Below are 14,345 nucleotides of genomic sequence, written 5' to 3'. Positions count from 1 at the left end.
TGGTAACGCCAAAACCATTATTTGACTTCTGCCAAAATGTTTAAAACCCTATTCACCTCACTCCACTCTCCTATCTGCAGTTAATTTATGCAAAATCTTATAACTTGGGTGACCTGTTGATTTTGAGTTTAGCTTCAAGCTCAATATCCTGTCTGTTATCACGTTAGCTTATTTAACCCTTGCTTAACTTTGTGTTTACCTCCCCTCCACTGCAGCACAAATATATTCCAGCCATTAATGCCTCTAGAACCTGTCCTTTGTCTTGCTTGCTGGTGCTGTGTAGTTCATTCCATGCAAAGTTCCTACTTATTCAAAATTGCACTTCACATTCATTGATTTCTCCATGACCTCACCCAATCATTTAGCTGCAACATCTTTCAGCCTTGCATGCCATCTGATGTGCTTCAGTTGGTAGACTCTCAAGTTTTGTGGATCCTGCATCTTATATCCTTCACTATTATTGCCAACCTCTATAAACCTTTTGCCCTAAATCCAAAGTTTTAAAATTAATTCATTGAGGATGTGGGCTTTGCAGGTAATGCTCATTTTTTTTAGGTTCCCTTCAGCCCAACCAGTCCACACCGACCCATTTCCCTCTGACTAATGCACCTAACACCTATGGGCAATTTAGCACGGCCAATTCACCTAACCTACACATCTTTGGACTGTGGGAGGAAACCGGGGCATCCAGAGGAAACACACAAACACGGGGAGAATGTGCAAACTCCACACAGACAGTTACCTGGGGCTGGAATCGAACCTGGGACCCTGGTGCTGTAAGGCAGCAGTGCTAACCACTGAGCCACCGTGCAGCCTCTTATTATTCCTAATTTATTCCTAATTGCCCTTGAATTGCTGCAGTCAGTACAATTAGTTGTTGGAAAGGAAATTCCAGGATTTTGAACTAGTGACTGTGAAGAGGTTTTGTATTTCCAAGTTGGAGTGATGAGAGACATGGAGGGAAAAATGTCAGGTCTTCCCCTAGTTGGGTTGATAGCCAAAGTGTTGGGATCATGAACTCCAATGCAGCAATGGCTGCGTGGCATTGTGACCATGTATGAACAATAGTGAGGCCCCTTTAAAGGATACAGTTTTTTTACTTGTGGGTGGGTCCTAACTACCTGCTTTTGAATCCTGAAAATTGTCTTGTCCTATGCTCTTTAACTTCAAAAATCTTAAAGCTTTCCTCCTTTCTCCCCTCACAAGTTTCTCATTTCTTCACTCTTTTTCATATCTTCCAGCTTTCCCAAGCCTGGGTTCCATGCCTCATTTACTTTCACAAGCATGTTTCATTTTGCTGTCAAAACATTCTCCTTCCTGCCCACCCCAGTTCTCACAGATCATGGGTGTTGGCAGCTTTGGAGCACCAAGACAAGGTCGTAGAATATTACTATATCTGGTTCAGTTAGGGTTCTGTTCATAAACTCAGTGTTGTTGATGGAGGAATTGGTGATGTTTATGCCATTAGATGTCAAGAAATGTAGTCAAGACTGCTGCCTCATAGTGCCAGGGACTGTGTTTGATTCCTGCCATGGGCGTGTCTGTGTGGAGTTTGCACATTCTCCTTTTGTCTGTGTGGGTTTCCTCCAGGTGCTTCAGTTTCCTCCCACAGTTCAAAGATGTGCAGGTCAGGTGAATTAATCATGCTAAATTGCCCATAGTGTTAGGTACATTAGTCTGGGGTAAGTATAGGGTAAGGAAATGGGTCTGGGTGGGTTACCTTTGGGTGGGGGGGGGGGGGGGGGGGGTTGGTGTGGACTTCTTGGGCTAAATAGCCTGTTTCCATGCTGTAGGGAATCTAATCTAATCTACTGTAAAAGATACTATTGTTGAAGATGATCATTGCCTATCATTTGTATGTGGTACAAATGCTGCATGCCACCAATCAGCCCAAAGATATATGTTGTCCCTGAGTCTTACTGTATGCAGAAACAGACCCTTGCTATTTTTCTTTGCATTTGGCAACCTCAAATTTAGTTTTAAAACTACCTTTTACCATTGCTGGTCAAACCACTGAATAACCTAATATGTTTACATCAGTGCCATTAAATAAATACAAGTAATTGTGGTTTTTGTGGGGTGCTGCATTATACATGAATTATAAAGGTAGAGTAGAAAGTATGTAATCTTAAAAAGCTGATACAATGTTATACTGTTCACATATTTATCCTTAAGAGAATCTGGGAAAACTTAACTCTGTTCCCCATGTGGATACTTAATACTTTTGGATTGATTTTCTTTGTTGAAGAAATTTGAGAAATATTTATTTGAAGTGTTTTTAAAGAAGATTTCACATTTTTTGGAGGTGCTTTTAATGTTTTCATAATGAAAGCTTATCCTCCTCCTATGTAGTTTGAAAGTGTTGTTTTGATTATCCAAAACAATTTATCTTGGTGTCAAAACTTTCTGATACATTCAGGAAATCCTAGCAGTATTCTTTTCTCAAAATTTTTAATTTCAAAAGGGAAGAGAACATCAAAGCAACATTCTGGTATGTGTTTCAATTGGTATTCTTGGTATTTTAGCTGAGATAAATTTCTAGTCAACTATTTGACCATGGGAACATCCCAACTGAACTCCACTCTATCTTTACCTACAAACTACCTGCTCACAAAAATGTGTTTTCCAGTAGGAAAAGTGGAGGTTTTTTTAAAACAAGTAAGTCCTTTGTGTTTTTTTTTAATCATCTCCTACTCAACTGAGTTCAGCACAGAACCAGGAATCTGTGACATTCCTGGACTCTTTGGCTGAGTACACTACCTGCCGACATGCTGTGATCAACCAATGACCTGTTGAGAAAGCACAAATCATTTTCAAATAAAACCATTCTGAATAGGAATAGGCCATTCGGCTGCTCAAGCCTGGTCTGCTATTTAACAGGATCATGGCTATCCAACATTGCTAATATTCACTTTACTGCATTTTCCCCATAACCTTTGATTTCTCCTGCTGGTCAAGAATTTACCTAACTCAGTGTTAAATATGTACAAGGACTCTCCCTGCTGCTTATTGTGGCAAAGAAGTCCAAAGACATTCAACCCCCAGTTCAGCCTTAAATTGGTGCCCCTTTATCTGAGACTATGCTCTCTAGTCCTAAACTCTCCCATGAGGGGAAACATCCTTTCAGAATTTAACCTGTCAAGCCCTTTAAGAATTCAGTATGTTTTAAGGAGATCATCTCTCATTCTTCTAAACTCCAATGAATGGAGTCCCAACCTGTTTAGCTTTTGCTCATGAAACAATTCCTTCTTACCAGGGATCTGAATCAAGAGTGTGGTGCTGGAAAAGCACAGCAGGTCAGGCAGCATCCGAGGAGCAGAAGAATCGTGTTTCAGGCACGAGGTCTTAATCAGGAATGAGGCTTATGAGCTGGGGGGGAGGAGAGGTGGAGGGTGGAGAGATAAATAGGGTTGGGGGGGTGGGGCTGGGGGAAGGTAGCTGAGAGTGCGATAAGTAAATGGAGGTGGGCGTAATGGTGAAAGTTCAGAGAGGAGGGTGGAGCAGATAGGTGAGAAGGAAAATGGACAGGTCACTGGTGGAGGAAACTGGTGAAATCCACATTGATGCTGTGTGATTGGAAGGTCCCAAGGCAGAAGATGAGGCATTCTTCCTCCAGGTGTTGGGTGGGTAGGGTGTGGTGATGGAGGAGGCCCAGAACCTGCATATCCTTGATAGAGTGGGAGGGGGAGATGAAGTGTTCGTCCATGGAGCGGTGGGGGTGTCCAGGAGATGTTCTCTGAGGCATTCTGCAAGTAGGCATCCTGTCTCCCCAATGTACAGGACACCACATCGGGAGCAATGGATACAGTAAGTGACGTGTGGAAGTGCAGGTAAAACTCTGGATGTGGAAGGCTCCTTCGGGGCCGTGGAAGAAGGGGTGGGGGGTGGTGTGGGCTCAAGTTTTGCAGTTCCTATGGTGGCAGGGGAAGGTGCAGGAGGGACAGGTAGGTTGATGTGGGGCATGGACCTCACGAGAGTCACGGAGGGAATGGTCTTTACGGAAAGCAGATGGGGTGGCAGGGAAATATATCTCTGGTGGTGGGGTCTGTTTGTAGATGGAGGAAATGGTGGAGGATGGTGCAATGTATAATGGAGGTTGGTGGGGTGGAAGGCGAGGACTAGGGGGGTTCCTCCGCCCTCAAACCACACCCCTCCAACTGCACAAAGGCAGAACCCCGCAGAATCCACTTTCTGTAAAGATCATTCCCTCCATGCCCCTGTTGTCAGGTCCACGCCTCCCACCAACCAACCCTCCCCTCCCGGCACCTTCCCTTGCCACTGCAGGAATTGCAAAACCTGTGCCCACACCTTCCCCTCCACCTCCGTCCAAGGCCCCGAAGGAGTCTTCCACATCCATGAGAGTTTTATCTGCACTTCCACACATGTCATTTACTGAATCTGTTGCTCACGATATGGTATCCTCTCCATTGGGGAGACAGGACGCCTACTTGCAGAGCTCTTCAGAGAACACGTCCAGGACACCTGTACCAACCCCACCGTCCTGTGGCTGAACACTTCAACTCCCCCTCCCACTCTGCCAAGGTCATGCAGGTCCTGGGCCGCCTCCATCACCACTCCCTTACCACCTGATGCCTGGAGGAGGAACGCCTCATCTTCACCTTGGGACCTCCAACCATATAGCATCAATGTGGACTTCACCAGTTTCCTCATTTCCCCTCCCCTCACCTTATCCCAGTTCCAACCTTTCAACTTGGCACCACCTCAAGACCTGTCCTACCTGACCACTTCCTTCCCACCTATCCGCTCCACCCTCCTCTCTGACCTATCACCATTACTCCCACGTCCATCTACCTGTTGCACTCTCAGCTACCTTCCCCCCGCCCCCCCCCCCCCACCCCCTCCCATTTATCTCTCCACCCCTTCGGCTCACAAGCCTAATTCCTGATGAAGGGCTTATGCCTGCAATGTCGGTTCTCCTGCTCCTCGGAGGCTACCTGACCTATGCTTTTCTAGCACCAGATTCTCGACTCTGATCTCCAGCATCTGCAGTCCTCACTTTCTCCTAGTTGATTTTAACCTGACCAGGGTTCTTCCTTACCAGGAACTTTCTCTGGACTGCCTCAATGAAATGATATAGGACAAAATCTTCTCTCAGTGCAAAAGATGTGGTCTCACTAGCACCTTGTGCTGTTGCAGTAAGACTTCCCTACTCTTTTATAGTCCAATCCCTTTGAAATAAGGGCCAACATTCCATTAGCATTCCTGATTTTCTGCTGCACCTGTGTGCTAATTTTATGTTTCGTGCACAAGTACTTCCAAATCCTTTTTGTGTTGACAGCTTTGTAGTTTTTCTCTAAACTATTTTAAATAATATGCTGTTCTTTTGTTCTCTCCAAAAATGAACAACTTCATATTTTCCCACATTATGGGTCACTAACCTGAAAAGGAACCCCTATCCCCATTCACCGTTTCCTGCTCACTAGCCAATTCACTATCTACATTAATGTACTACCTGCAACCTTTTGTGAGGCACCTTGAGAACACCTTCTGGAAGTCCAAATACAATACATCTTCCGATTCCTTTCTATCCATTCTATTGAGATTCCCTCAAAAAACTAATAAATTAGTCAGACACAATTTCCCTTTCATGAAGCCATGCTGATTCTGCTTAATTGGATTATAATTTTCAAAATGATCTGCTATTACTTCCTTAACTGATTGCCATTCTCTTCCAACAGTACACATTAGGTAAATTGACCTACAGTTACCTGCTTTTTACTTGCCCCTCTTTTTGAATAGGGGTGTCATATTGGTAGTTTTTCAAATTTCTGGAAATTCTCTAGTATCCAAATGATGATGCAGCTCCACTTTCTCCCATCCCTCCTCCAACTCCAAATACAACTGTAGAAACCAATTAGATACTGCAAGAGTTTAAATTGTTTTTTTTTTAAATCCTGCATTGGATTTTAATATTAATTTTAACATAAACCTATTCACTTACTGTTAATTAGAAGTACAGTCACCTGATCCAAAGATGCTTTCTCCAACTCACAAATCGTCAAGTGCCCTTACATCAGTTTTTCACAGCATTCAGCATTCTTCAGGACGGAAGCACAAGAAAATTCCAGCAGCACTGAAAGAAGTAAGTGGGGCAAACAAGTTTAACTGATATTCATCTGACTGTTCTAGTCACAACAAATAAAAGATACAACTTGAATATTTAATGCTCTTGTAGCCTTTGGTACTGTCTTGCCTATTAAGGAAGAGCTGCCAGAGGAAGTGGTGGTAAGGCATCTGGATGATTATATGAATCGGAAGGGTTTCACAGAATATGGGCTAAGTGCTGGCAGATGGGACTAGATGAATTTAGGATGTCTGGTCAGCATGGACAAATTGTACTGAAGGGTCCATTTCTGTGCTGTACATCTCTATGACTCTAAGAAAGTGACTTTCCACAGTTGCATGACTGTGGAATAGATAATGTACACTTAGGTATATGGAGGGGGTATTAATTTGCTGTCACATTAAGGGTTTTACTAACTTCAAAAAAACCTACAGACAGTTGGCTGTTTTCAATTGGCAGAAAACCGAAAAAATGACAGACTATCATTTATTGCTTTCCACCAATACCCGATGTATTGACAAGAAATGAACTCATTGATGATTGTGCATAAATGATTATAGGTTGAAAATGTTGTACCACATTTCTACTACCAATAGCAAGAACATGTTGACTTTGGAACATGACATTATTGCTTTCATGCACTCCAAAGATTGCATGGTCTTTATAAATAAATTGTTGGGATATTGTGATGAAAATTGAAATCTACTTTTCTCATGGATTTCAAGCTCTTCTGGACTCAGTGCTGGGTTTTATTGCAATTCTTAAAATCTGTTTATTAATTGTCAAATGGTATTTGCATCTTTTTTACCTCCTGGAACTGCCCTTTTGATGCCACTAGTGACGTGCTCTTGGTGGATGTACAAATCTAAGTATTTCTTCTTGTATTTCACTGAAAGCAAGGTCAAACTGCTACTTTGTTTCCTGAAAATTAGGGCACCAAAGCAGCAACATGTTACCCCACCCGATTTGATTTTTGGATTTGAGTGAGGAACAGATGAAGTCCAAAAATGCAGTTACTATTTTGTTTAAGTTGGTATTATATTTAACTTCTCTTTTATTATGTCCCTGATATTTGTCTTTAAAACAAATCAACTACTATAACAGAAACTATTTATTTAGCATTTTTTGAATAGAAAGAAATTGCTATTGTAGACAACTTACATTGTGCCTTTTAAGATAACAAAAATCCTGAGGCCACAGGCATGTAAAGGAGCAATCTTAACATAAACGGCATAAAGCATTGAGAAAAAGTGGCAAAAATTGAGGAAAAATAGTGTAGAGGCAAAAAGATTTATGGGGATTTTCCAGAGCTTAGAATCTCGTCACTTACTGATGGTGAAACAAGTAAAATTGGAGATGCTCAAAAGGATACAATTAGATGAACATCAATACCTCAGAATTATTGAACTAGAAGAAGGGTAGAAAGGCTATAAGGGACTTGAAGAAGTTTAAAGATGAGAAGTTTCAAAATGGATACATGCTTCACTTGGAGTCAGTGAGCATGAGCAGCATCATGTTGAATGACTTTCAGTTGCAGGGTACAAGGTGGAGGTCAGCCAGGGGCACTTTAGGATGATTGTGTCTAATCTCAGGAATATACTGCAGTAGTCAAGTTAGAAGTATCAAAAGAATAGATGAGGGTTTCAGCAGAAGGTGAGCTGAGTAAGGCAGATTCAAATAATGTTCTGAAGATGGAAAGGGGCAATCTTCATGATGGCCCTGGATAACAAAAGTGATAGATGGCAAGATAAAACAGAAAAGAAGTGTGTGACAGATGTCCGATATAAAGAGAATCCAAAAGTCTTGTAAAAACACATAGGAATGTCGCAAGAAGAGGCAATTAAAAACAAAAAATGGGATTTATGCACGAAGACAAAGAGCATAGCTGAGGTAGAACATCGAACATAAAACAGTACAGAACAGTACAGGCCCTTTGGTCCACGATGTTGTGCCGAGCACTTATCTTAATCTAAGATCAACCTAACCTACACACCCCTCAATTTACTGTCATCCGTGCACTTGTCCAGCAGTTACTTAAATGTTCCTAATATCTCTGACTCTACTACCACTACTGTCAGTGCACTTCACGCATCCACCACTCACTGCATAAAGAATCTACCTCTCACATCTCCACTATACCTTCCTCCAATCACCTTTAAATTATGACTATATGACTTCTTTGCAACTATCTTTACTAAGAAAGTGCTACAAAAGTGACTATTGTATCCATTTCTGACCACTATAGTTTAGAAACAGTATGAAGACTTTAGAGATAGCACAGGAAAGATTCATCCAAATAGTTCCAGGGTGAAAGCCGGTTTGAGGATATACTGGAAAAGCTGGAGCTGCTATCTTTTACTGGAGAAGGTTGAAAGGAGATTTGAGAGATGAAAACCATGATGAGTCTAGATGGAGTAAATAGAGAAAAATCAAAGAATGAATAGAGCAACATGAAAAAGTTTTTGTGTGTGAATGTCTGTGAATTTCACAGACAATGTGCTTTGTGGAGGCAGTTTCAAATATAGCTTTAAAAAGGAACTTGAAAATTTGAAAACATTAACAATTTTGGGTTACAGGAAAAAGGGGAGTGTGACCTCTGAATTGCTGTTTGAGCGAGCCAACGCAAATGACCTCTTTCTGTGCTGTAACTATTCAGAAGCCAGGCAGTAGAATTTGTGCCAGGCACCAAGGATAATGACTTCAGTCTTTCCAGTATTTAATTAGAGGAAATTTCTGCTCATCTATTATCTGTGTCAGATATGCTGTCAGGCAATTTAATAAGTATGGAGTAGTTGAGAAAGGTGCTAGTGAATTTGACCGGGATGCTATCAGCATGCGTGTTTAAAACTCGTACTGGTTTTGATGACATCTCATTGGAAGCAGTACTTGTAGCACAACTCCATAAACAGAAATTAATTTAACTACTGATGATAGCCATCAACGTTGATGAATGAGGAATGCCATGTTACATTTCTTCCAATAGTGCCATAATATCCTTAACCTTCACATGATTCATGTAAATGTCCATTCTGAGAGTGTAGCAAGATGTCAGTGCTGTTTGGGTATTTAATTTTAGATGGTCTACAAGTTCTAGATCTGACCTTAAAAGTCTATAAACCTTCTGATCCAAAGGCAAAATTGCAGTCAATAGAGTGGAACTTAGGTGTATTGTCTCTTCACTATTCTGCAGTTATGCTGATTTTCCATCCCTCCCTGCATACCACTGTCAAAAGAAGGTTTGTTATCCCAAGTTAACTTTGCAAGTATCAATCCTCATGGAAACGGTGGAAGAATAAACAAGTTTTTTTTTGGCCTGATCTAACAGTTAGCATGTCACAGAGATCAGTGCTGGAGCTTTGACTCTTTACGATTTATAAAATGATTTGAATTAAGGAATTGAAGGTAGGCAGGTAGGATAATGTGTTGTGAAGAGGACATTAAGAGGCTACAAAAAGATATAGTTTGTGAATAGGCAAAGATTTGGCAAATGATGTGTAATGAAAAAGTGAAACTATTTTGGCAGGAAGAATAAAAACATTATTTACTGATGAAAGATTGCAAATTTCTGAGATGTAGAGGATCTGGGTGTTGTAATGCATGAATCACAAAAGATTAGCTAAAAGAATGTTTGTTTTGTTTAGGGTAAGAAGCAAATTAAGAATAAAAGTAGGGAGGTTATGCTTCACTTATACAGGGCATTGGTGAGACCACATCTGGACTACTGAGCACAGTATTGGTCTCCTTTTTATTTAAAGAAGGAAAAAATGTGTTGAAAACAGTTTAGAGGTTTTCTAAGCAAATACCTAGGATTGGTGAAGAGTGTCTTATGCCAAAAGATTGGACAGGCCAAGCTTGTATCCACTAGCATTTAGAACACTTGACAGATAACTATATTGAAACCTGGAAGATATTTAGGGCTGTAGATGATGCCAGATCTGCTGAGTTTCTCCAGCAACTTCTGTTTTTGTTTAAGATTTTGAGGCGTCTTATCAAGATGGATTTGGAAAAGAAGTCTCCTCTTCAGGGAGAATCGAGAACCAAGGATCACTGTTTAAAAGTAAAGGTCATCCATTTAAAACAGATGAAAAATGATTGCTGTCAAGAGGATCATGAGTCTTTGAAACCCTCTTCCCAAAAAGATGATGGAGGCAAATTCTTTGAACATTTTTAAGGCAGAGGTGTATAGTTTCTTGGTAAACAAGTAAATGAAACATTTTCAGGGATAGGCAGGAATGTGTAGTTGAGGTTACAGTTAGAACAACAGGCTTTAGGAAACAAATGACTGACTCCTACTCCATCTTGTATGTTTAAGGCAACTTACCCTGTTGGGTGAAAATTTTGCAGAGAAGTATTCAATTGAAGTTAACCATAGCTCTGTTTTTCAGCGACAGAATCAATTCCTGAATTTCATTTCTCTACATGTTGTTTAGGAAGCTGCCTTTATTGCAGTTCCCTAGCTATAGGGCTTTATCTACAGGTGACAGAGGAACTCTTCCTTGACCTTTCCATCATTGAACTACTTACAATCAACTTTGTTACAAGTTGCAGGACTATTCTAACTAGTCGAGAATTATGAATTTTGCTGCTATTAATAGTTTGCAGTCAGGAGTGGAGAAAGTGAAATTGAACAAAGAAGTTCACGGCACCCACAGCATCTTTGCTAGAACTAGAAATAGAAAGATCAGTAAACCTGTCCACAAACCAGAAATAATCAAAGTAAGAGAGACACAGGGAGTTGTCCAAAACTTTACTTTAAAGTATACAGTACTCCACTGTTTATTTCAGGTATCTGCTAATACCGGAGCATCATCAATGAGTGGCTACCTTTATAGGTCAAAAGGTATTAAGAAACCATGGAAACGACTCTGGTTTGTCATTCAGGATAAGGTGTTATATACTTATGCTGCCAGTGAGGTAAGAGCCTGTCCAGTTATTATACATATAAATATTTATTTGTCAATTAAATGTCTATGACTGTACCACAGCTAACTGATGAGAACTAAAAAATGTTTAGAGTGCAATGGGTGATATTATTAGTTTCCACATTAACACAACACCATTTCATACTAAGATATTATTTTATACCCTGTTTCTTTCTATGATTAAGTTGTCATGATTATTTTACAAAACTCAACATTTTTTTTAGGACCTAATAAGCTATTTATGCCAGTTTATTACAATATTCACTGTATTGTGTCTATCAACCTCTACAGCTGTGTTGGGAACAATCTTAGCCTGTTTGTGTGGCATGCATTTTTTTTCCTTTCCCCTCAAATATTTCTCACTGGAAAGACAAGTGTTTAATTCACTTATCTGTGACATTTGAAATGCGCTAAAACAATGGGAAACACAATAGCTACTGCAGTTTTAAGTATCCAACTGTGTGGCTCCTGATCCCTGCCATTGTAGCCTTTAAAGTACAGGCTATACAGTTCTCCTTTATATTCAGATTGTTTTATTGCTTATTTTCCTCAATGAATTTTATGGATGTGGAGCTTTAGAAAGAGGCATTGATTTATTAGTGAATAATTTGAAATTGTTTATTGGTTTTAACAGCCTGTAACATGAAAATTAATGGATGGATTTGAATGGAAACTTGGGAGCTTTGTAAACTGTTGAGAAGAACTCCAAAATGAACTTACATAAGACACTTGTTTGACCTCAGTTGAAACATTGTACACATTTCTGCGCACCACATTATTGGAACAATATGAATACATTGAAAAATGTAGAAGTGATGTTCAGAAATGATTCCAAAGAAGAGAAATTTCAGTTATGAGGATAGATTTAAAAAGTCAGGACTTTTCTTCTTGGAAAGAAAAGGCTGAGGAGATCTGATAGGAATATTCAAAACCTTGATACAGTAGATAGTGAGAAACTGTTCCTGTTTGCAAAAAAAAAATGAGAGCATAGATTTGAAGTGATTTGTGAAAGAAGCACGGATGATATGAGAAAAAAGCATTCCACACAGCAAGTGGTTAGGTTATAGAATGCATTGACTAGAAATGTGATGGAGGCATTTTCAATTGAGACATTCAAGAGGGCATTAGATTATTTGAATAAAAATAATGTAAAAGGCTCTGGGGAAAAGGCAGGAGATTGGCGGTTGGTACTATTGCTCATTTGAAGAATTGATACAGGTTTGATGGGCTGAATGGCCTCCTGCACAGTAAGATTTCTGTGACTCTGTAAATGTTCTTTGTAGCCCCTGTCACTGAGAGCAAGGACCAATACGGCCCACAAAGCCAAAACTTTAAATAAATTGCATTAAATAATCTAGTGATATAATTTTATTTAATATGCCTTACCTATTTGAAGCTTTTCTCAAAAATTATCTCCAATGTCTATTTTTTAAAAACAGGATGTAGCTGCATTAGAGAGTCAACCATTGCTGGGCTTCACAGTTTCTGAAGTCCAGGATGATCTCTCAGAACCCAAAGTGATTTTCCAGTTGCTTCATAAGAGTACACTGTTTTATGTATTTAAAGCAGATGATCATCATACAGCCCAAAGGTGAGTAAAACAAGTCATTGGACATCAGCACAGGCAAAAGCTGTAAATGCTAGAAGTTACTGAAAATACTCAGCAAGTAAGGCAGCATCTATGGAGAGACAAAGTGAGTTAACATTTCAGATCAGTGACTTGTCATCAGTACTGGTAAATTTCTCCTTTTAACATTCTCCAAATAGTGTTCTGATGAAAACCTCCTTTGCCTTCCTTTTCCTGGAGTTTGTGAGACATTTTCCGTCTTTCATCTCTTTTTTTTGTTTCTGGTTCATTGGCGGTATTTGTTTTGCTTCTAGATTTTTGTTCCAGGCTGCCAAATTTCATCGACTTTGTTTCATTTTCCACCTCACTTTTACCTTCATATGGTCCATTTCTATTCCTCCTGCTAATTATCTATCTTTACCGAGGGATAGGCTGTTAACAACTATCTACAATAATCTCATGGATTCCTGCAGATAACATTCTCTCAGCTTCTTCCCACCTTGATTCCTGATAAGAACATGTTCCTTTCTTGCAATTTTTCTGTCTCAATTTCACCTCTTCTAAAAATGTTACATACAAGGCTGTATTGTGGGATTTGATCATTGCTCAGAATTCTTTTAGCATGAGAGGATTAGCAAACTAACAAAAAAAAAGTTGAGAAAAGTCACTAATTTTCAACTGTAACTTGTGGGATGCCATAAGGATTGGTGCTGGGGTCTCAACTATTTACAATCTACATTAATTACCTTGATAAAGGATCCACATGTGCTGTAGTGCAGTTTATTGACAACATCCCAGCAGTAGGAAAGTAAATTACTTCAAGGACAAAAGGAAGAAAAGGCATTGGAACACCACCATTTACAAGTTACCCTCCAAGCTACACATCATCTTGACTTGATACTATATTGCTACGTTCTTTCACTGTTTCTGGGTCAAAATCCCAGAATGCCCTTCAAGTAGTACTGTGGGTGTATCTACACCAGATAGAGTGCAGTGGTTCAAGACATTGTCTCATGACTCCTTTCTCAAGGGTACTGAGAGATAGGCAATAAATGCTGGCTTAGACAGCAATGCACAAATCCAATAAAAGGTTAAACGTTATCCCACTTTAGATTCAACTGCCAAATGTTTACTCATTCAATCTGTCCATATCCCTTATATGCATCTTGTAGATGGGTACGTTGGTGTGAAGGATATGAATGTTTGTTTGGTGGACAGGGTGTTGAACTAACAAACTACTTTGCCCTAAATGTTGAGCAGCTTGAGTGTTGTTGGAGTTGTACTCATTCAGGTAAGGTATTCTATCAGAATTCTAATTTGTGACTTGTAGATAATGGGTAGGCTCTGGAAAGCAAGAGATGAGTTATTCTCCACAGAATTCCCAATCTCTCTCCTCATATCCACAGCATCTATATGGTTGCCCAATTTCCATTTTTGATCAGTAGTAATTCCTAGGATGTTGATCATGTGAATTCAGTGATGATGGTGTTCATTATCATGAGGAAATGATTACATTTCCCTTGTTGGAGCTGGTCATTTCCTTGTACTTGTATTGCACTAGGTTTACTTGTCATCTATAAGCCAAACTTCCTCACAGCTCATTCTCCCAAGAGGCTTTGTGTTGTCTGCAAGCTTTGAGATATTACATTTTGTCCCCTCATTTAAATCATTAATATAGTTGGGATCCCTGTGGTACCCCACTAGTCACTGTCTGCCACTAAGAAAAAGGTCCATTTATTTTTGCTCTTTGTTTTCTGTCTTCCAACCTATT

The 14,345-nt window shown here is 39.9% G+C and overlaps 1 protein-coding gene across 1 annotated transcript in view; it reads left to right on the top strand.

Annotated features, from left to right (window-relative positions):
- The window catches only part of fgd6 (FYVE, RhoGEF and PH domain containing 6), a 143,686-nt gene that overhangs the window by 121,692 nt on the left and 7,649 nt on the right, over positions 1-14,345 (top strand). The window contains exons 18-20 of the mRNA XM_072562384.1: positions 5,973-6,103; positions 10,871-10,999; positions 12,447-12,598. Coding sequence (XP_072418485.1) covers positions 5,973-6,103; positions 10,871-10,999; positions 12,447-12,598 — 412 coding nt within the window. The remainder of the gene's footprint in view (positions 1-5,972; positions 6,104-10,870; positions 11,000-12,446; positions 12,599-14,345) is intronic.

Source organism: Chiloscyllium punctatum, chromosome 44 (genome assembly GCF_047496795.1).
Source record: "Chiloscyllium punctatum isolate Juve2018m chromosome 44, sChiPun1.3, whole genome shotgun sequence".
In the NCBI taxonomy this organism is placed as follows: Eukaryota; Metazoa; Chordata; class Chondrichthyes; order Orectolobiformes; family Hemiscylliidae; genus Chiloscyllium; species Chiloscyllium punctatum.
This window is presented reverse-complemented; position numbering and strand designations above follow the sequence as displayed.